This window comes from Numida meleagris, chromosome 7, assembly GCF_002078875.1.
Source record: "Numida meleagris isolate 19003 breed g44 Domestic line chromosome 7, NumMel1.0, whole genome shotgun sequence".
Lineage (NCBI taxonomy): Eukaryota > Metazoa > Chordata > Aves > Galliformes > Numididae > Numida > Numida meleagris.
In genome coordinates, this window is record NC_034415.1 from 27,755,889 (window position 1) to 27,778,852 (window position 22,964).

General features: G+C 48.8%; 1 protein-coding gene across 7 annotated transcripts in view; it reads right to left on the minus strand.

Moving 5' to 3' along the window:
* The window catches only part of DOCK7 (dedicator of cytokinesis 7), an 89,581-nt gene extending 69,096 nt beyond the window's left edge, over nt 1-20,485 (minus strand). For all 7 annotated transcript variants that reach the window (XM_021405182.1, XM_021405178.1, XM_021405177.1 and 4 more), the window contains exons 1-3: nt 20,329-20,485; nt 13,035-13,140; nt 170-345 (exon numbers count right to left, since the gene is read on the minus strand). In XM_021405182.1, the coding sequence (XP_021260857.1) occupies nt 170-345; nt 13,035-13,140; nt 20,329-20,366 (320 nt within the window). In that variant the 5' untranslated portion in view covers nt 20,367-20,485. The remainder of the gene's footprint in view (nt 1-169; nt 346-13,034; nt 13,141-20,328) is intronic.

Here is a 22,964-nt window from a genome sequence, read left to right on the forward strand (position 1 = left end):
AGAGGAAAGAACAACATCTTTAAATCGACAGATGTGACACCGGTTTTTTGAACGCACAGATCTTCACTTCAGGCACATACGGGCAAGAATTCCAGGCTTCACCCTCACAGACATTCAAACGCAGAACAACTGATTCCCTTGGGCAAGGTGCTCCCGTGCCACCTCCTACCTCTCTTCGGGAACAGCCGACACGAGCGTTCGACATTCTCGGGGGGTGTACACAACCTCGATGTCATCGGGAGGAAACTCAAGCAAGTCTCTCAAGGGGCCAGACTCCACCGCAATGGGGTGTGTGATAAGGTAGTCCTCCAATTCGACCGGGTCCACTGCTTCTGTAAGTGGCACCTGCGGAAAGACAAGCGATGGAAAGGTCTTGAAGCAAGGAGAAAGAAAACAAGCCACGCTGTACTGCTTTGTTTTCTAAACCAGCTCTTCTGCCTTCTTGTGGAACCTTGATCTAACATCAGCCTATAATTAACCCTAGTGGTATTAGCCCTGGCAAACACATATCATAAAGCTATTTTTCATGTCTTATATTTTATCTAATAGTTCTTCATATATTTCTACTACGCCTATCATCATTATCTCAAAAATACAAACAAAAAAACCCAACAGATTTCCCTCTATTTTCAAGAACTTCATCGGTTTGCTTTTAAATCAGTGACTTTGGGTTTTTAATTCCCATGCTGCTGGTCTGATCACAAAAGGGACCTTCATCCTGATTCAAGATGCAAAAAAAACCAAACCCTCTCACACTTAGACACAGCCCGCGGACAGAAACTCAAAGCATGGGCTGATTTACCAGCACCACACGAAGCCACAGAGCCCTGAAGAATAAAGCTATTTCAAATTAAGTGACTTTTCCCAGGGAACACAAAACACAGTGTTTCTCCACACATTTAACCATGTCTTCTCCTGTTACTAGGGACCTTTGGGGCCCAAGTTACTTAGCCCACACCCGAAGCAACACAGCTCTAAGCAGAACAGACCCTAAAAAGCATCTTTTGAGGGCACAAAGCTTTCCCATGAAGCACAAGGAACGACTGAACAACCACCCATGCAGAGGAGCAATGGGTTTCACTGGAAGTGCTATTCTCACCATAATGCAAAAAAGGAAGCTTTTTAGGCACTTAAAAAAAAAAAAAAAGCATAAGTTAGATATATACACTGCATAACTGCGAATTTTAACATATGCATATTACATAAGTACATGTATATTCTGATATGAGATCACCGTACTGTGAAGCTGCACATAAACAGGCATTAAGAAAACGAAACACTAAAAACACATTTTGAGGAACCCACTTCTGTAGCAACTGACACATTTCCTAGAATTCCCTGGCACATCCCAGTGAGGCTCCATATGAGTCACAAAAGCACATTAAAATTCAGCAGTTTTTCTCCTGCTGCTCTTTCCTGTCACCCAGATGACTTCAGTAGGACCGGGAAGTTATCTTTTACTGGAGGTTACTTTAATAAGAACACTTGGTACTCCAGTTTTAAGCATGTTTCTCAAAAGCCTTGTTATCCCAACCCAAAAAGTCTACTTTTTAAACTTAGGCTGCCAAAAGGTTCTGAAATAAATGAACTTTTTATCCAAGGCAAAGACTTGGCTGGCACAGTGGTACTGAAAGAATCACTGTTGCTGCAGCCAACCTCATTGAATACTGTAACTTTCTCCCAGTACAGAAGGCCAAACCTTCAGCAGGAAGACTGCACCATGCCAGTAAAGCCAGGTGAGTTAGACCAGGTTAGACTTCATGCCAGCTGAGAATCTGGACCACACAAAAAAACCAGAACAACACACGTCCAGAAACTCAGTATTAAGCTCAGCAATTGAGGTCAAAGGCACAAATTAACTTCATGTATTTCATTCCAACCCTGGGACCCTTTTTTTCCCCTCCTAATCCTTAACTCTGGAAATGGAGGTATGGGATTAGCAGAACTTTTGAAAAAACAAAAGTTTTAACTGTTTTCGTCGCAGCAAAACCCACAGCAAGAACGTGTCACTGCTCTTTCCCACATTGCAGTCAACGTGTCATCACCTCACACTGTTTGTTTTTTCACACGTAGATAGACGGGCTGCGCTTGGCACTGGAGGACTGACAAAACTCACAGCACAGTGTCACAGCGCACCGTTGAGGACTTGCTAGAAGTCCACGCTTTTCTCAGGAGAGCTGCTGTATTAAGGACTTGCTAGAAGTCCACGCTTTTCTCAGGAGAGCTGCTGTATTAAGGCAGCTGGGGGCACGCAGGCCTGAGCAGGAGCAGGGCAGGGCCTGCCACAGCCGCACCACCATTCCCAACTCCCAGCATTTCACATCTGAAATCTCACCTGCCCAACAACGCCACGATGATGTGGTGGTTGACAAAAGAAGACCCAAGCAGCAAACACCCCTGGGACAGCAGTGCCATGGGGCTGCACAGCCCAGGCCCCTCTGCGCTCTGGGCACCTCTGAGCCCTTCGTACACCTCAGCGTTAGGCCCAAGGTTAACGCTTCCAATTTTCCGGTTTGTCTCTTCGGGTAACTATTGTACCATGAAGATGTAAACAAACATAAAAGTCAAACCCAGAAGCCTGTATTAGACTTGCCATCTGTGCAGCCAGAAATACAGTCTAGCACCTGAGTAAACAGGCCAAACATAAATTCATGGCTATGAAGAGCAACTACTTCGCGTCAGACTATTGGCAGATAAAAGGCAAGCACATTATTTTAAGCCTTAGATATTTGTGGGGGCAGAAGTGATGAAAGAGGAGGAGGAAAGAAGGATGAAGAGGTGCACCAAAAGGCAAGAGAACCCAAATGGCATCACAGCCTTTGAGCTGAGCCTCCCGTTTCACACCCCTGCATCCCTCTGAAGCCATGGATGAGACCAAGAACAAAACCAGCACACGAGGGGCTAATTTTGTGTCACCTGCAACCTGGCCAAAGCCTCAGCCATCAGAAATTTTCCAACCAATCCATCAGATCCAACGTGCACTGAAGGAACTGGATGAGTTCAGATGAAGAGCGGGTGATCCAAACCCAGCACCCCGGCCTCATCGCTGACAGAGGAGCAGAACCTGTTTTATCTCATCTCCAGCCCCTGCCTGCCTCCACACGGCACCCAGAAAAACAACAAGGTGCTCAGGAGCAAAATGCCACCGCCTATGAGGGCTGTGATGTTTCTTCGTTTAGAGGACTTTGCTCCCTAACCTCGTGCATCATTCCGACGTACAGCTGATCTCCAGATCATCACAAGAACTGCACGTCCCACTGTCAGCGGCACACGGGGAGGTTTAGAAATCTCTGCTGCAGAAATGTGGGGAACATCTGCAGAGTTGTAACACTGTCCTCTTCCACAGCACTGTGTGCTGACGGGTCAGAGAGAGCAGCATCCTGCTAGAGGCACGCAACCTTTCCGCTGCCGCCAGGAAATGCCTTTTGCACTCACCCTGACAGCTCCTAGGAAGCAGCAGAGGTGCTTCCTCCGTGTATGGAGATGGTTTTTCATCTCAGCCAAGTATCTGCAGTTGTGCAGGCCACCTACCAACCCACTAGCAAAACCCAGCAGAGGAACACTGGAGTGCTGGCGTTAAGGAATTGCTGGCGAGGTGTCTGCTTCTAACAAGAAACAATTTGTAAGGCCCACCAGAAACTGAAGCTGTGCAGGGACTCTGACCATCTCCCCAGCCAGGACTAGGGGATGGTTTAAACTAACAGCAAACGCACACAAAGGAAAGCCTACTCTCAGCATCGTGATTACTGCTCTTATAGAAAACACCTGTCAATTTTGTACAACCCGCAATTGAAGATCAATTTTTGCACAGTCTTTCAGGTCATTTCTCAACACAGTTTTTGCTCAGTCTTGATCCTGGGGCCAGACACTGCCACCTCACTAAGCAAGGGCTCTTCTGAGGCAATAGAAGGGCTACACAGGGAGGAAGGGAACCCTTGGCATGAGTAAGAAGGGCAAAGCCTGCTCCCTCACCAATGTAACCACCAGGTACAACATACCAGTGAACTGATAGTACAGAAGAAATCCAACAGGACAACCATTTTTTAAACAATCCAATCATCCCTTATCAAACACCCCTTGCAAGCCACCATTCTGTGTAAGTCCTTAATCTGACCATGGATCCACGCTCGGCCAGCTTAACTAAGACACCATCCTCACTGATTTGGCTTATACAAACTATTTAACGCGTGTATTCCATAGGTGCATCTGTGCTGCTGCAGTTATGGTCTCAGAAGTTGCATCACAAGACCCTATTTCACAGGTTTATAACTCTCCTGAAACAGGGACAGTCAAGCTTTCTTCTTTAAGGCTGTGTTATTCTTCACTGTTATATCCCCTTAAAAGCTTGAAAATAAAATCTCGTTTCTTATCGACTTTGTCCTTTTCTAGACAGTAAACACAGTATTTTGCTGTAGTTTCAGTGCACCACTAGCCAAAATGCGTCTCCCTCCTGCAGAAATGTGCAGGACAAGGCGATGCCAGGGACAGCAGGGATGCCTCACTACCACAGCCAGGAACAGGCAGTGGGGATGCTCTCCACAGATCCACTTTTCCATCAGGCTTAAGAAATGACCAACGGAGGATTTAATTAGGATACTATTTCATTACCCATCACTATGCGCCCTTGTCTGAACAACCTCCCGCTCCGGTTTGCTTCCTTAATGAAGCAATTCATTAATCTAAGCTAGTATCTAAAATAAAAGGTCTGTTGTTGTGGGCAGTGTACAGAAGCCCAGTAAGGGATCACAGCAGCAAAGAGGGCAGGAAAAGGGACAGTTATTATCTCCATCTCACAGACACTGACTTTAAACACAGAGAACACCCAGTGTAGGTCAGTGCTGCATGCCCCAACATCCACAGGCGTTCTGACTTTTGCCTATGGGACTTCATCCTATCCCTTCACAAGCAGCTGTGCAGAGGGGATATTTCTACATCTATTTGCAAGTTTGTTGCTTAACTCACAAGCAGTACAGAGCACCACAAGTACTCCTGTGGGACATGTGCCCTAAGCAACACAGATCCAAGTTAGGATTCTGCAGACTTCCCGCTAGCACATGCCTGCACAGCCATGAAAATCACCATTTCCTTCTCATTTCCTCCTCCCTCCCCTCTCAAGATGCTGATTCCCATGAGGGATCACAGCAGTTTTTTTTTAAATGTTTATGGCATGATGGCTTGGCAGGATGCATCCAGCAAAACAGGGATCTGAACCCCTGGCCCCTCATGTCCCAGTCCAAGGCCAATTTTCCTTTTATTTAAAATGAGATGCTTCATTCCCAAAGGCAGAGACTCGCTCTTTGCATTTGTTTTTGAGGATCACAGTACAACCTGAGGCCTTGTAAAAAACACAACGACAGAGACTGGAGGGTTGTGTCTCCTGTGTGGGAGTAAACCTCCCTGTGCGGCCACAAGCAGGGACCTTGAAAAATTAGCCTTGCAGAGCTCCTCATCAGGAGGATCAGGGAGATAGTTATTTTTAATTGGCAGCGAGGCCCTTTTTCAAAATCAGAGTGGTATTTCTTTGCCAATGTTGAAAGTAGGACAAAATTCCATCTTAACTTCAATACCGCCTTAAATATTAAACAATTCCTAATGTGCTAAAACTGTAACAGATTGCGCTAAAGCTTCAAATTCTAAATTAATACCAGCTTCCCACCCACTGCCTCCCTGGGCTAGATCTTGGAAGGACAGAAGAAACAGATTAGCATTTCAAAGCTGAGCCCCAGCCTCCTCTCAGCTATCTGCTGGGTCTGCAGGGCACCCCACCCCACCCCTTCCCCCCAGCAGCAGGAAGGCAGATGGGCTGTCCTCCTCGTGGCTGCAGGAGTCAGGCCACAGCTGGTGGCCCACAGAGAGGACTCAGCTTTCAGCTCTTTCATTTCACCTTAGCGCTTAATCCAGGAACGGTCATCGCAGGAGCCAAATTCTACTCTCGCATATTCTAAGTGCCTACTGTCATTACTGCCTTTCAAGAAGAACCATGCATTTTTAATTCCATATTCCCAATGACTGGTTAGCACAGAGAACTCCTGCATTTAAATTCCTGGTTGCATGCATAATACATGGAAATATTCAGAGGAACTAAGTGGGCAACCTCTGCTTTTGATCAACCACAGCCAGCCACCAAGGAGAGACAACAACTCCTCAGCCACAAGAAGCAGACATCACCTCCACACACATGATGCATGCTGCCTCTGGAATGGAATGTAGTTTCCTATCTCCTGCTTTCCTCTAGCTCTCAGTATTTCTTTTGCATGTTTTGGAATATGAAAATACTACAGAGAACAGATGATAAAAGCCCTTCGTTTGGTCCAACAGATGAAGCATGTACTTCAAATACAGGGTATCGTCATCTTTCTCAAGACACTGGCCTGGGATAGACAGAAACTCTTTAGAAAAAAAGCATTTTATTTGATAACGTGACCTTTGTGTAAAACAATATATCTTCATTAAGGAAATGTACAGAGAGATATTTAAGCACGTTCTTGTAAATCAGGAATCAGCTGTCCTCTGTGCAAAGGAAAATAATATCTATTAAACTCCCTCAAAAGCTTCTGCAAGCATTCTGTAAGCAGAAATTTCTATAAGCATTTAAATGATGGATTATTTTACAGGTGAGATCTGTAACGTGCAGTTTGAAATGGGAAAAGATCTAATACAATATTTGTAAAAATACCTATCTGAAGGAGATCCTGCATACAGCAACTAACAGCCAGTCAGAAAGCCAGTGAGAGGATTTGTGCACAAACAGAACCAGGTTATTTGCTGTCATAACTGGCTGTTAATGCAAGGAGCCACTTGGGTATAGGATCACTAATCAGAAAGTAATTAGTTATCTGAGGACGCTAAAGCAATTTCTTACAAAATGCAGCAAGACACAAGTTATGCCTCCAAGGATGAGTAAGAAGAATCCTCTTTGATGACTCAGAGTCACGTAATTTCACCACAAGAAACTTCAAAACCAGAAAGACTTTGATACAGGAAACGCGGGCGCTGAGCTGAGAGTGATCTGAAGAGATGACGACCCTCCGATAACCGCGCTGAAACCGAGACAGAGAAAACATCAAAGCTCTCTGCTGTTAAAAAGAGATAGAGAAAAAAATCAAACGGTTCGACCAGAAAAATCACAGCTTCCCGCTTTCGGAAGAAACAATACAGCAGAGCAAGGAGAGATGGATCCCTCCTGACCCTCAGGGCTCACGCAGGCGGCATGCACCAAGCTGCAGCAGCCACGAGCGCGCGCGTGCTTCTGCGTGGGGAGCACCTGGCTCCGTCACATCTCAATTATCAGCGGGCCACTCATCCGCGGCGTGGATTGAGCACATCACTCAGCACCACGAAGCAGCAGCCTTCAGCTCCCCGCTGGGGCCCTGGCAGCACCTGTGGGAAGGGCTCTGCACGCAGACCCACAGGGATAAATGCCGTTGTAATTTGGAGCCGACGTTAAGAATGTTTTTGCGACGGAGGCTGTTATCAGCCTATCCACAGAACGTCAGTTTGCCTACGTGTTTTATTCCTGGATCTAACTGCGTTTTCAGATTCTGACTATTTATGAGCAGGCCTGTCAGGAATGCTTCCTTTAAGTAAGGGAATTTACTCGGTAGAACAGCATTTCGTTAAGATCAGTTATCTCTGCCAACATAGAAACTGTTTAAATTACTGCAGACAAACGAGACTCATCGACCATTCGGTGACTACCAGACTCACCAACTTCGTGTATAAACAGCTTGATCTCAGCAGCAGGACTCCACCAATTCTGTAACTGGTACGTAGCACTCTGAACTCACTAAAGCAAGCGCTGCCTCAGGGCAGAGTCAACTGTGAGCAGTCCCTGGTGGGACGAGGAGGGGAAGAGGATGTGGATGCCTCTCCCATCCTCCCCTGGCTGATGAGGACAGACCATGCAGGCAGGCAGGGCACAACCTCCAGGAAATACACATAATGGCAGTCACTATTAAGCCTTGATCAGCTTTGAGAGAGCATTAAGACTTGGCTCGTTTTCCTTTTCATTTTAGTAATTTTGGTGATAAAATTACTTGGCTCTGAACACTTCAAAACGCCCTTTTCCACCCTACCCGGGGTATTGTCAGGTTCTCCCTTGCAGTGTTTTCCATTCATTTGCATAAATTATCTTTTCTTCTTCTTTTAAATGATGCTAAAATAAACAATGGAAATATACAAAGGAATCTATATTCTCTTATTTAATAATTAGATACTATCTTCGAATACACAGAACCGAAGCGTGACATCCAATAAATCCAAGACAAAGCTTCAATTAGCCCTAATAACACCCATAAACCCAGCAGTGCTTTACAAAGATACGTAAATGCCAGCACCTTTATTTTACATGAAGAAAATGGAGGGCTGAAAGCAGATGTGGTCAGATCACATCACGTCCGAGAATCCGGACCCTTTCATTGCCAGATTAATTATCATCTCTGATAACGGCGCTCCTCCTCATAGCAGCGTTCAGCCATGCTATAGCATAGGCCAACAGACAGGAAATATCACCCCTAATCCTTTGGAAATAGCTGTCTTTTTTATGTAAGACAATCAATTATATCCGCGTCCTGCTTATTTGCAAGTTCCGTGAAATGCTCATCTTCTAATTAAAATACGTCTCGAAGGATGCTTTTCTTTTTCTGAAAAATTTCTTTTTCTTGGGGAAAAGCAAGAAAAAAAGTCAAGCACTGGACAAGCACCAAAAATATTTCAACATCTTTGGCACTCAATAGTGATCCAGGTCATTATATAACTTGGAAACTATCAGTAGGCACCAAAAGCTGTAGGATATAGAACAAGGCAGAGGTGCTGCTGGACTGCAGCTCAGGGAATGAAGGGAAGTCGATACCGAGTGCTTATTTTCTGTCCTTTGATAACACCTCTGCTCTCACTGAAGGCCTACAAACGTGGGGAAAAAACCAATACAAACCTGAATGCTGCTCTTCTGAAGCCAAATGGGCACAACAGGCAGCAGGTAAAGCCAGCTGCACACATCAGGCTGCAGAGACACTTCTGAGTCACTTCAGCAGCTGCTGATGGCAATCCCTGAGAGCTGCCCTACAACCTGGCTTCATCCAGGTACAACTACTGCAGTGCTCTGCCACGCCACGGTGCTTGGCAGCAATTACAGGGTCAGCAGACAGTTAATGAGCACGAGGAGATGCTCAACAGAAAGAAAACAAACTCGAATAGAAAAGAAAGTGGTTAGTCACGAGGCATTATAATAGAGCATAGTAAACAGCCCAGTTCATCAAATAAACAAAGTAAATGCCCCGTGCTGCTGGGAGTTCTCTGACAGGAAGTGAGAGCTCTCTGTTGTCAGAGAATTCAACCCCACCAGTCGCTCTGAAGCAGCTGTTCAGTGGGAGCAGAAGTGCAGGCTCCCACGAGGGAGCACCGAACATCTTGATGCACGAAGACGAGGGCACAGCCCGTGGTGTACAGCCCCGAACCCAACAGCAAGGTGCAAACACACACTCTATTTACCAGTGGATTTAGAGAGACTTGCAAATGTAGCTTCAAAAAAATAAAAGCTCCTTCGTCTCGCTAGGACCTTACTGGCTCCTATTTCTCAGCAACAAACTGTCAGCGCCTTCTGTTCTGGATTTTAAGAATAAAAGCTCCATGCCCTGTGAGGAGAGCCATCCAGCACGACGGGGTACACAGGGAAGGCCTCTGAAGAATTTGGACCTGCATTTGTGGTTTGAGGAACACACCATTAAAATCAGCTGCTCCTGAAGTGGCAGAAGGGCGGAAGCTGACAATAATAAACCACAAGTGCTTGTACAGCCAGTTAAAGCAGTGCCTTCTCCCTCCCCAGCACCACCAGATACAAAATTAGAAACAGTTCTGGCAGCATTTTGGCTGTTGTTCATGGAGCAGAAGGGAGCAGACTTGCTAAAACTCAGCTGTCGGTTTTTGCACTTCTCCTGGGTTCAACCACATGCAAACGCTTTGAGTGTGAGAAGTTCCTGCTCCGGCTTCAGCCACCGAGAAGCAAAGGCCCAGCCATGCTCAGCACTGAGGCCCTCCTTTCACAAAAGCATACATTTCTGCTAAAAGATGCCCACATCAGACCAGATATCATGAGACTCAGAGAGGAGTTCCCAGAAGCAGCAGTTACTGGCAGCAGACAACAGAGGATCAGTGCTGGGACCTCCTCTGCATCCTAACGAGCTGTGTAAATACGCAGTGTGATGAGCAAGAGGCACAGGACAGGAGAGAGCTTTATCATCAGAAGTCCTCCAGGTCCACGGAGGCTGCACACTCAGCAGTACGACTTGCTGCCACCGTGGAGATAATCATACAAAACTTAATGACAGAATTAGCAGAGTATGTAAACCCACACCATGAATCCTACTCCAGGCTTTCACACCAGCACAGCTACACGGCACTGCCATGCAGATTCAGGGCCTTCCACCTCTGCACCATAGTGGCATTATGACAGGTAAACTTCTGAACTTGTCCACAGCGAACAGCTATTCCAACGGAAAGAAGTCATGTCTTCCCTCTGTTATCAAACAGAACAGACAGGAACAGCAGATTCTGAGGGATGCTTAAGGGAGAAAAACTAACCCAAAATTCCTTACAAGCAAACCTCTGCCATATGATGCAGCCTCAGGACAGACTCATGACTTGCCTAAACACACAGACTACCTCCTATAAACCATCACTCCACGTTAATCACTCTTCTGAAAGCATCTCTGCTCAGCACAGAATTTAGGATGACAAACTAGCAGCTAATCACATCAAGCATCATGCAGTGTGCTGTGATGGGAAAGGCTCAGAGCCTGCTTCCAGTTAACATGACCTTTTCCAGGATTTTAGAGATGCTCGCATAGATCTACCAAAAAAAAAAAAAAACCACAACAGCAACAGGATAATGAGAGACACAAGAAGTGAAGACAGAGCTGACAATATTGCGTCCAACAAATCTGGTCCTGCATTACAAATTTTATGCGCAGGTTGACAGGACTGAAGCTTTGAGCGTGCACACTAAGAATCACAGAATCCTTAGAGTTGGCAGGGACCTCTGAAGGCCATCTAGTCCAATCCCCTGCAGTGCACAGGGACACCACAGCTAGGTCAGGTTGCCTAGGGCCTGATCCAGCCTCGCCTTGAAAATCTCCAGGGACAGGGCATCAACCACAGCTCTGGGCAACCTGTGCCAGTGCCTCACCGCCCTCATTATCTAACCTAAATCTACCCTCTTTAAGCTTGAAATCATTTCCCCTTGTTCTGTCACAACAGAGTCTGCTAAAGAGTCTGTCCCCTTCTTTCCTGTAGCTCATCTTTATGACAGCAGAAAGAAAAAATCCTTAGAAGTAGAAAGAAGAAGTGGAAGAGATGATTCATATGGACAACAGGTGATACGACCCATGAGAAATAGTTATCACAAGCATGTCTGGCTGAAGAACAGATTGGCAAGGTCCACAGAGGGGATCTTACTTTATGAAAGCAATGGGGAGCACAGGCAATTCACCCAACCTGTTCCTCAGTGAAATCATATGTGAGACAAGCCAGGCACCGAAGGTTGAGGGATGGACATCCAATGGGTCCTTCAAAAGCAGACATCACTCCCCAGATATCCATCGCAGCAGGAAGTGGGGGCATGACCCCAAGTGCTCCATCCAGTCTGTGCTGCTAATAACAGGGGTGCCTCCCCTCTAGCTAACTACTGGGTGATGCTAAAGATGGTACAGAACCGCCACATCAGGGCTTTGCATTAGCATTCCACACCTCCGCAGAGATTGCTACAATGAGGCATTACCCCTGGAGACGCCATCAACCCCTCCCTCCTTTGTGCTCACTCAGCAGTAAGGCCGGGCACGCAGCTGACCAAGCCAGCCTTCTGCTCTCCCAGTACTTGCACAGCTGGTGGACAGGGAAGCAACATTAATTCCAGTTCCCAGCAACTCTAGCACAGCCACATCTCCTTAAAGATGAACTCTCAGCCTGCAGCAAATCATTCTTTTAAGCTAGGGGTCAACTTAAGTCTTCAAGATCCCGTTTGAGATGGTGCCAGCTCTAAGGAGGCATTTGTGCTCTGTATAAGAAAGCTTTACCACGCTGCACGGGACACAGAGAAGCATTTGAACTGATGAAACCCCACAGGACACTACTCCAAACCAAGAGGAGGGCTCCTGAAAACTCAGAATGCGTGTAAAGATTATCAAATTCGGGGCATATTTCCAACACTGACAGATCTAATCTAACCCTCTTTGAAGAAAGCAAGATCCTACAGTATTTGTTTTCTAAGTTGACGGCTGCAAAAGAAACTGCTACGACCCGAAGCAATAACCCAAATCAAAGGAATGCTTCCAAAATACAGCTCCAGCCTGGCAGTCTGTTGAACTCTTGGAATTTATACCACCACGCTGAATACATTTTGAAGGTTACTGAGAGTCCATGCAAGAAAATCTGATTTCAGAGAGAGTGTTCCTGACAAGTTGGCCCACAGTTCAACCACTCTTGGAAGCGGAGTGTAAACATGTAAATAAATACACATTCCTGAGCAGTAATTATATTCAAACTTTCACCGTAACATTTAAAATACATCTGAAGACCAGATGAGCTTTCTAACTGCGGTTCCGCTCTTGAGAACGTCAAAGAAGACAAAAATACCATACCTAAAGAGCATGAGCAAAAGAGCTCTTTGCAGAGAGACCCAGACATGCACGTGGAATTCAATGCCCCATCCAAGTTGCTCTGGGATAAAGCAACTAAGAGCTGGCCAAGGGAGCCCCAGCGTCCTACAAAGCTTCTGCAGGAACACAAACCCCCAACCACGCCAACTGATTTGCAGGACAGACACCTCCAAAATCAGCACTTTTTGCACAGAATTATTTACCTTAGTGTTATCAGCGCTGCTTAAGTCAGCAACGTGTCAATACCATAGAATCATAGAGTACCTCAAGTTGAAATGGACTCATAATGACCACCAAGTCCAACTCCTATGTGAACAGGCACTGCAGTGGTCAGAATAATTATGCACCCCTCCTTTCCTCTTCCGTGTTCCAAGAGCTACTTACAGTTGTGTGATGAGAGACGCTGCCTCCAATGTTGAGGTTTTTGAGAAGCTGGGGAGATCCTCCATACTGCCCTGAGATCTGCTTCCTGACTTCAGCAGCCACGGTTCTGAAATGAGACACGGACAACGTTATCTCTGTAAAAGAATTACGGTGAAGACAATAGATCAAACATGCTATACTCTGCTGCTGGAATAAAACCAAGCACTCAGTGTGCTGGATGGAACAGGGGTGGTACCAGCTGGTGAGAACAAACCATGCATATTAAACTCCTGGAGAATCACAAAATTTTCACAAGGCTGCAAATGCACGTCCTTAACAGCAAGTACGTTTTTCTCCTTTCGTGTGCTGCTCTTCAGTGCACGTACGTGGCCATAGAATACATGACACTGTGCACAAACTTGTTCCAGCAGCCAGCCCCTCCAACAGCCCACTCCCAGGCAGGAAAGCCATCACATATAGGGTGGGCTGAAACCACACATGGGAAACAACTGGCTGGGACACAACAAAAGCACCTTTCCCTTTTCACAGAAGAAAGGCAGCAGCAGGACCGCAACGCGTCACTGAGGTGCAAGGGCTGCTAAAAACCTGCACATAAAGATGGTTAAAGCTCTCCTATGCAAAACCTGGACCTCAGGCTGCTCCTGGCTTCGGAGCAGGGATGGGGGCAACCGATGCTGGTGTCAGAGAAGGAAACTCTGAACGGGAACTGGCTGGGACGACCAAGCCTAGCATGGAGAGCAGATGTTTCCTCGGGTTGGATGATGGCAGTAAGATTAGCTAGAGGAAGCATTATTTTGTCTTTTAAAAAAGTGGACTGCAGAAGGAAAAAAAAAGTTCTATTTATTCTGGCTGCAAGAAGTCATCTGCTTCATGTTTGCCTTTATCCGCAGGGGACTATGTTTTCACTTCTGGAGGGTGGCTTCTGAAAGCAGAGCAAACAGCTCCTGCTGGGGACGGACAGCACTCAGGGTGTCGGACCGCCCTCAGAAGAACCATCTTCTCCGTTCCCACCATGCACATGCAAGAACAAAGCACACATGCCCCTGGTATCTACAGGAAAAATGGAATGTATTAAAATGGCCGCTTGGCATGGAAAACACAAAGCATCTGCAGCTGATGAGATTTAAAATCTTGCCCAGGGTTGCAGACGACCTCTGCTTTAAACCTCATCTCTTACTCCGTGCACGTTCTGTGCAGACCGGCAGAGCAGAACCTACATTTGGCCATGCAACTCAACACTGGAAAAACTAAAAATCTTGCCCCACTTCACGAGAAGTGCACTGTTCCCAGGTGGAAAGCACGGCCAGAAGAGGAAACTCATCCTCTGCTGCAAGGCCGCTGGAAGCCACGGACACCCAGCACAGCACTCAGCACAGCTCCTCCTGGTTACGGCAGCTCTCCACGAACCCAACATGTGTTTGGTGTTCCATGCTCTGCCACCAGCTCCGCAGAGCCTCTTGGTCCTTTTTAACACGTGATGGCTCTGAGCTGGTGGGAGCATGGCTTGGGACAAGCTGGCAGCACGCAGACCTCAGGTTCCTCATGGGCAGGACTTCCTACGACTCGCTCCAAGCCTGCAGTCTGGTGCACAGACCTAGCTGGCTTCTGTACTGCTGCATTCACACACGTACTGAACCACTACTGGAAAGCATCGCGCTTCTGACGCTATATGATAACCCTGAACATCGTTTCTATGACCACTAGAATCTATGCTTCCTAAAACCAACTTAAATTAGGAAACGTATTACACCAAACACAACCAGAAAAAAAAACAAAATCAATCTCAAAATAGCATCCAAACGAAAAAAAAAAAAAAAAACCATTTGGCAGAAGAGTGATTAAAGCTCCTGATAACGAAAAGGACAAATAAAAACCTGCTTCTTTAACAGCTCCCTTATATTCACCACATCACCTGGGATCCTTAGGCAAACGTTCCAGTTAATTGCAGCTCACGGCCTCATGAAGCCCGGGATCTCTATGTTTAAAGTGCGTCTTTCCCAGTCGCTTCCCTTCCGACCTTCTTCACTGGTTAATTATTGTTGTGCACATGCGGTTTACACAGAAAGAAAAAGACAAAGGAGAGGGAAAAAAAAAAATCCCCTTGGAATTGGTTTCTCAAGCAAAACACAGCTGGTCATTCTCTAAGCACTCAGGGCTGCAAACGGAATGAAACCATTTGTTTGCACTTCCATCTTTCTCTATTACACACAAAGAAACATTTCTGCTTTTATGGGGCTTACGCTACCAAAATCAAAAATCGTTCCTTTTTGGTTTTAACTTAAGAAACACACTGGAAATACCAGTTCTTTCCAAGGAAAGGCTCACTGAGACCTCTGAAGAACCTTCAGATCCTTCTGATGCTGGCTGCTGGGTTATGTCAATCAAGGTTTCTTCTTCTTCTCCTCCTCGGAAGAGCTGGGTCAGGATACAGCCCGGCCCATCTACATCAGATGCTGCATTAACACTTCGGGGTGTAACAAATAATAGAAATAGAACTAAATCTTTGCCCAAAATGGAGCTTAACAATGGGTTTCCACCCCTATTTCTGTTAGTACAATCCAATGCTAATTTAGAATCAAGCTACTCAACGCCACACAATTTTGGCTGCCATTTTTCGCTTCTCCATACAAATACTCCGTTTTTCTTGCACGCATTTCATAGGAGACATCTTACTTTTTCCAAACAGTTTGAGGAAGTCTCTTTTCCATAGCCTGCCCCATTTCGAGAGAGTACTGCAAAATGTTTGATTCACCCCTCACACCCGTCATAAAACTGTTACTCCTGTCTGCTCTTCCTCTTGTGCGTCACACACAGCATCTCTGCATTCAGCGAGCACTTGCCTCTTGAGAAAGGCAGCCTGGCACAGCAAAGCATCTGTGCCAATCCACAGCAAGGCTGCTCCTTCTACCTCAGCAGCAGAGAAAATTGCATGCACAGAGCGTACTTTTTAAAGCAAAAGCAGCCTTCTGCGTTCAGCCAGCTCACTTGTGTACAGCCCCGTATCACTGGAGGATTCCATCCCACTTTGATCACTGAGCTTGGGTTGGAATTCCCAAAGCCGAATGGCACCGGCCAGTTTTCTGTGCTCCTCCTGCTGCACAGACGGCTCCATCCACGCTCGCTGCATGGCATGTGTCAGTGGGTACGTGGTACAGCGGACGAGGAGCCCAAGTAAGACGCCAGTGCAGGCATGCCCTGCACGCAGCCTTCCTGCGAAACCTCAGGTCCCGCTTCCTCCCTTCGAGTGAAATGGGTTTGATTTACAACCCCACGCTGAGGAAACACTCAGCCGGATCCCGACCGCTGCAGGGTAAGTGTGGGTTCTTAACACAGAAGATGAACGACGTGTTCCCTTTTTCTTTACCATCGATTAAAACAGCAAATGCCGTGGAACGCTACCTGGGCTGCTCTTCTGACAGCGTCTGAGTGCTAGGGCGGAAAGGGTCACTCCTGGGCTGAGCTCCCAAGATACCTGCCTGTGAAAATCACCACAGGGCTGGACCTTTCAGGAGAGAACAAAGGCATGTATCACACTGAGGACAAACAAGGAAGCCTTGGACAAAGTGAGCTGAGCTGTAGGAACGAGCTGTTCTCGTCTTGTTTGCACAGAGCAGTCAGGGATTTCCATAAGCTTCCTAGAGCAACTGCTGGCTCCAGCACGAGACATCCACGGGGCCGGCGGCACAACTTTTGGAGAAGAGGAAATAGCTGCACTGAAACTTCTGTTAAAAATACTTTCAATTCTCTGTGAGAGCGTTTTGACAATGCAAAAGGCATCTGGACGTGAGAAGAAACTCCTTGAGCACCTTCCTGCGACCACCACATTTCTGGTTCTGGTGGAGCAGTGACAGCTTTGCTGTCGCTTTCAGCAGGCGCAGGCTTCACACCATCTCTGTTTACCCCCAGGCAGGGTAAAGGCGTTTGTCAGTCTCCCTGGCACGTTGTTCAGGCAGTGCAAAGGGGTTTCAAATGAGCGCCAACACAAATTCAGTCTTACCACCAGGAAAAATCACACTCAGAGAGCGTGAGGCCAAAAATCACAGGAAAACGGAGGGTAAGGCAGATGCATTATTCCAGGTCAGAAGAATCCTGTTCAGTTGCAGGAGGACAAAGGACAGAACTTATCCAAGGACCATCCAAATGGTGATGGTCCCACTGAAGCAGCAGCTCTGGGCTCCCTGTGCAGCCCAGTCACAGGACAGCTTAAGGGCAATGAGAGGGCACAGACTGAGACTGCAGGAAAGGCTACGTTCATCTGCCCAAACGTGTATGCTCCATGACGTTTACAGTGCATTTCTTCCTTCTTCTTCATTTGAATTCCAACCAAATCTGCAGAACTTTTCCCCTGTTTACCCCTGGAAAGATGAGTTGTGCGATACAACGCATTTCTTTGACTGGGACTGTTGAGCTCAGTACTGAGCTTCAGGGTACGGGGCTTCCACGTCCCATTTCTCTGCAAAGCAACACCACACCCAGAAAAAACATGAGGATACTTCACCTGGGAATCTGCAGTGCCCAGAGGTGAAGGGGTGAGCATGTGGCAGGGCCAGAGGCAGCACCGGGACTGCAGACTCAGCCCCTGCTGGCAGTGGACAGGCAGCTCAGAGTTCCTCAGTAATGATGTACTGACGTCTGTTTGGCTTTTATTGAGAGGCCGTACCACCTGCATTTATCTCCACCAGTGTGCATTCCACTTTTACCAGCTCTTTCCCAGTTGTGTGGACTGGATAGAGGCACTAAACAGAAACACAACTCTTCTTTTACACAGAGATGGAAGCAACAGCAAAGCACGGGCACAGGGTGCCCAGAGATGTGATGGGTGCCCCACTCCTGCAGACACCCAAGGATGGGGCTCTGAGCACCCGGTGGAGCTGGGGGTGTCCCTGTTTGTTGCAGGGGAGTGGGACCAGATAGCTATTTATTAACAATGTATTTTCAATTAAAAATTAACAATTTCATGTATCATTTAGCCCACGACAGTAAGATTAACTCAAGAGTTTCTTCTGCTAAGGTCAAGAAGAATTAGTAAGCGCATGTGACGGCCAAAGTTCAAGCTAAAATCTGTTCTAGCTTGAAGCCTTCCAACAGAACAGCAGTATCACCTGGTCAGACAGACATCCTCTAGCAGGCAAGATTTTTCTGAAGCTGCTGCAGCGGTCACTGAGAAGTGCCCACGCCAGTACTTAAATCCTCCAGCAGTAATACACAGGCTCTACACGGCACAGGAGTTCTGTGCCCTTCCTTGAGGTGCACCACACTGGTTGAGGAAAGCACAGTGAATCAGTACTGTCAAGACCACATCCGTGGTTTTACTAAGAAAAAGAACAGACAACTTCATGGTTTTTTTTTTTGGTTTTTTTTTTGTTTTATTCCTACCATTACTGTAATAGAAGTTTCTAAGCTGCTCACCTCTTTGCTAGGTAAGCCCAAAAGAAATTCACGTTCACGGATCTGAATTACATCCCGATTGAATTACACACTATCGGCCAAACCCAGCGCGGCACGACCACTTCCTGTGAATAAGACAAATGGTATGTGTGCCCCAACGAGCAAGCCAAACCGGAGGGCAGAGTGTGAATATGGGATGGATCTATTCTTCTTTAAACAATGGAGCCGGGGAGGGCTTCCAGCAGCCACCAAGACAGCTCCTGGGACTTCCGGATGCTGCTTGCTGTGAACAAACCTCTCAGCCTCTGAAACTGTAGGTTGCAGAGCAGCATAATTCTGTGCTGGTGTGAGAAGGGCTACAGCTCAGTCTGAGCATCTCTGGGTATTCGTTTTTGCCCACAGGTTTTTGCTTTCACATGCACTGGATGTGCTGCCTATGAACTATGAACCTGAAGGCAACGCTTCAACATGAGAAATCCCGGACACAAATACAGCAGTCGTGGAAATAAGCATAACAGGATGATCACAGAATCATTAAGGTTCGCAAAGACATCTAAGCTCATTAAGACAACTGTGCCCTCAGTGCCACATCCCCATGGCTCTGGAACACCCCCAGGGACAGTGACCCCACCGCTCCCATGCCAGTGCCTGACCTCTCTTTCAGAGAATTTTTTCCTAGCATCCAACCTGAGTTGCAACAGCTCTGTTCCAGGAGCTGATGCCACTGCACACTACCTGGTCCATTTGCAAGCAGAGCCTGCAAGAGCATCCACCTGCACAGATGAACGTGGTGCACTGAAAAGACCGCCTCTGCCTGCACCCAATGCTGCCGTTGCGTTGGTATGAAAACACATCCAGTGCATTAGATCGAAGGGTTCACAAAGATGGCACGGCTGCAACCCGCACTGTAATGCCCTGAGAAATTAATACTAGCACCTCCAAAGTGAATCCACCTGGTGAGCTCAGTGTGCGGAGCCGGGGGCTGAAGGCACACCAGCAGCAGTGACCCACCCCAGGGCCATTTTATTGAACTTCCTGCCACGCTGCTGAGCTTGATCGGCCCCGCTTCTACTATTTGTCCCCCATGTGACGATTTCTATGACTACAGTCAAGAACCAGGAAAAACAGCCTGGCAGCAGAGCCAGCCTCTCCATTCCCGAGACGCTGACCCCTGGCAGAGCGCTGAGCGAGTGAGCGACGTTTTCACCCAGTCCCGGCTCCCGAGCGGGGTGGGACTGCTGCCGCCCCCCGGCTCCTACACGACCTTTTCCTATCATCATTCCCCCACCCGGGGGCCCTTCTCCACCATCGCTTCAGCTGCAGCTCCCCGTACCCGCTGCATTACCACGCACACACGACCCTGCCTTCGCTCCTGCCCTCGCCCCACCGGCCGGGGCTGGGGAGGCGTCCGCTGGGAGCCGCGAACAGAAAGGCCAACCCAACCCGGACCCCGAGGGGACTCGGCGAGAAGGGGGGATATTTTCTACAAATATTCCTTTGTTAGTAAATAAATAAACAACGCTCGCAACGCCGCGATGCGGAGCCCGCGGCCGCCGGACCCCCGCCCCGCGCACACAAAGGGCCGTGCCGCCGGGCCGGGCCCATTGTGCGGGCAGACGGACCCGCGGCGGCGGGCGGCTCGGTCCCGCGGCCCTTCTCCAATCGTTCCGTTCGGCTTTCCCCGCAGGGAAGCGGCACGGCGCGCACGCACCGCCTCCCCCACGCCTTTCTCGGGGGAACCGCGGCCCCCAGCGCGGCCCCGCAGCCGGCACGGCCCGGCCCTGCCCCGCCGGCAGCCTCAGGGCCGGGACGCCGGGCCGGGCCGGGCCGACCCCGAGGGGCGCAGCGCGGCGGCGCCCCCGGCCGAGCCCCACTCCATCCCCCGCTCCCCTCCCCGCCCCGCTACCTGCTGATCTTCTGCGCGAAAGCGCGGCGCTCGGCCATGGCTCGCTCGGCGCTGCGAGCCGGGAACGGGCGCCGTAATGCTCGGCGGAGGCGCGCACCCGCACGGCGCTGCCGGCCCAGCTCCCCCCTCCGGCGCTGGCGGTGCCCGCCCGCTGCTCCCCCTGCTGGCGGCGCGGCGCGGCTGCTCGCAGACATACGGCGCTCGGAGGACGCATTGTCCCCGCGCGGGCGCGGCCGCCGTTCAGCGCCGGTAGTCCCCGCAGCTCCAGGGCCGGCCCCGCGCGGGCGCTGCCTCCTTCCCCGCCGGGGCACGCGGCGGGCCGAGCCGTGCCGTTGCCGTTTTGAAGGCTGAGCGCGGCGATGCTTCGCTCTCCTTCTAAATAGAGGGTTTGGTCGTCGGGAACGAAGAGAGACCAGCACGCGCGTGGCACCGGCTTCAGCCCCAAATCCCGCAGCGGTGCCTCGAAGAGCGGCGTGACCTGAGGCCGTGCTGCCGCGCAAACGCCAGTTCGGTGCTTCAGAAACAAAGACTGAATCCAGGCCCCGTCCTCACAGACAAACCAAAGCCAATGCTGCGCGACATGTGCCGTGCATTAATCTGAAGCGGAGGGCTATTAATAGCGCTCCGGGAAGTGTCCAAAAGTAGCAAGTGTTAATTCGCCCGGTTCCATCTGTTGGCATTGTGTGAGCGTTCCCAGCACGCTGCGGCGCCGCTTCTTCCAGCAGCAGAAGCCACCGGTTTCCAGCTTTGTGTCATTATTCAGCTTTTCTGTTTGTGTGCATTTACACAGGGAAGGTCAGGCCCCGAAATCTGCAAATATATACGTGTGCGAGCAGTCCCGCTGGAGCTGAGCAGACTCTGTGCATATATAAAGCAAACCCGGTGGGGATAAGATTGTGGCCTGCTACAGAAATGTGCTGGCATGCATTGCACAGATGCACGCACACCCGAGCACGCAGATGGGGATGCTGCAAAGCAAAGCCTCATTGTATGCGATGGAGAAAGGGCTGCTCCTCACCAAGAGGGAGGGGAGGAAACATCCCCCAGCCTCTGCCAGAACAAAGATTTCTGCTCCTGAACTACTGCTGGCACGCGGAATTGCACCAGGGCTGAGTCCATGGCAGAGGCAGGGCAGGATAAGCCGGTCAGCCGTTCATTCGCCTTCTTACATCTGAGTTCTTGTCCAACCTTTACACGCAGAACCACCAGAAGTATTTCCTCTTTCCCATCCCGTGCAGAATTTCCTTTCCAAAGCGACATCAGTCGAGACGCAGGAGGACTCGTTTAGTTCTGCCTGGAGGGAGAATGTTGCTGCCCGACTCTTTTATACTGAAACCGAGAATCCTGCATTTCTGGAAAGGAACGTTCTTATTGCTGCCAGGAGGTGCCAAAGAGCAATCCAGCCCCCAGCCCTGGCACGCAGACACAGACTATCTGCGGTTGATCAAGAGATCCTTCTTGGATCCTTGAATCCTCCTGGATTTTAGGTTTCATTCTCCCATCAGCTCGTACCCCGGACAGAAGGACTCGTTTTGTTGGCAAAGTTGGCTCAGTATTATCCCCAAAAGCTACGTATCCCTCATTTAAAGCTTTCTACAGCTGCTTTGTCAGCGCGGGCTGTTGGAGCTCTGTCAGTGCCCTGCTCTTCACCGCCTGTTCCCGAGCTGCAGCTTGGCCGGACGAGCCTTGCTCCCAGCAGCACACCCAGCTCGGCGCTGGAAGCTACAGCGGAAGGGCAGTGGGTGAGACGCCGCGCCGCAGCCGAGCCTGGCAGATGTGCTCTGACATCTGAAACCACAAGGAAGGGAAGCCAAGTCGGTGCAAATACCAGGGCTCCGAACTGCTGGCTGAGGTGGGGACGCACGTCCTGCCCCGCCGCCCTTATCTGAGAGGCAGCAGCCTCGCTGGAAGAGCAGGATAATTACCGGGAGCAATCAAGCTTTAAATTACGGCTACAGTCCCTCCTGGGCAGCAAAGGCCTTTGCACAGTTTGCACTTCGTGGCTGCCATGTGCTAAAATGGGGCAAGGGATGGGATCCCACCTCACGGTGAAGATGTTAATTACCTTGTAGCAGCCCAGCAACCATCTACAAAGTTGGTGTCAGTGACTTTAAATACTGAGAGATCGCTGAGGCTGGCAGAGATGTACACACGGCCCTGCAAAGAGATCCAGGAGCTCCTACAGATTGACTCTAAACGTTGCACAGTGCATGGAGTGCTATCCAAGAGAAATCAAGGAAAAAGTGAAGAAATACGAGCGGAAAAAACGGAGTATTTCACAATCTTTCAACAACGCCAGACACCAAAATTCATGGTGACAACAAATCCTGACTCTATGTCACTGACAAATCAGCGTGACTGACGTTGTGGCATGTCTGTATTATTCAGAGTGCTGCCACTGACAGGCGCTGAGTCACATAACCCTTCTGCCTCTGTTTTCTCATTTGCAAGTGAAGATAATTAGTAGAAGGAAACGTTTATCTAAAGAAACAAACTCATGCTTCATAAAGAGAGGAGTGTGACAAACCTGTCATGTGGAACTTGAGTTGGAAAAACACTTCTCTCTGGACATCTCTTTGGAAACTAGCAACTTCTGATTCCAAAGCAACTGTTGTGTGGCACATTTTACCTAGAGT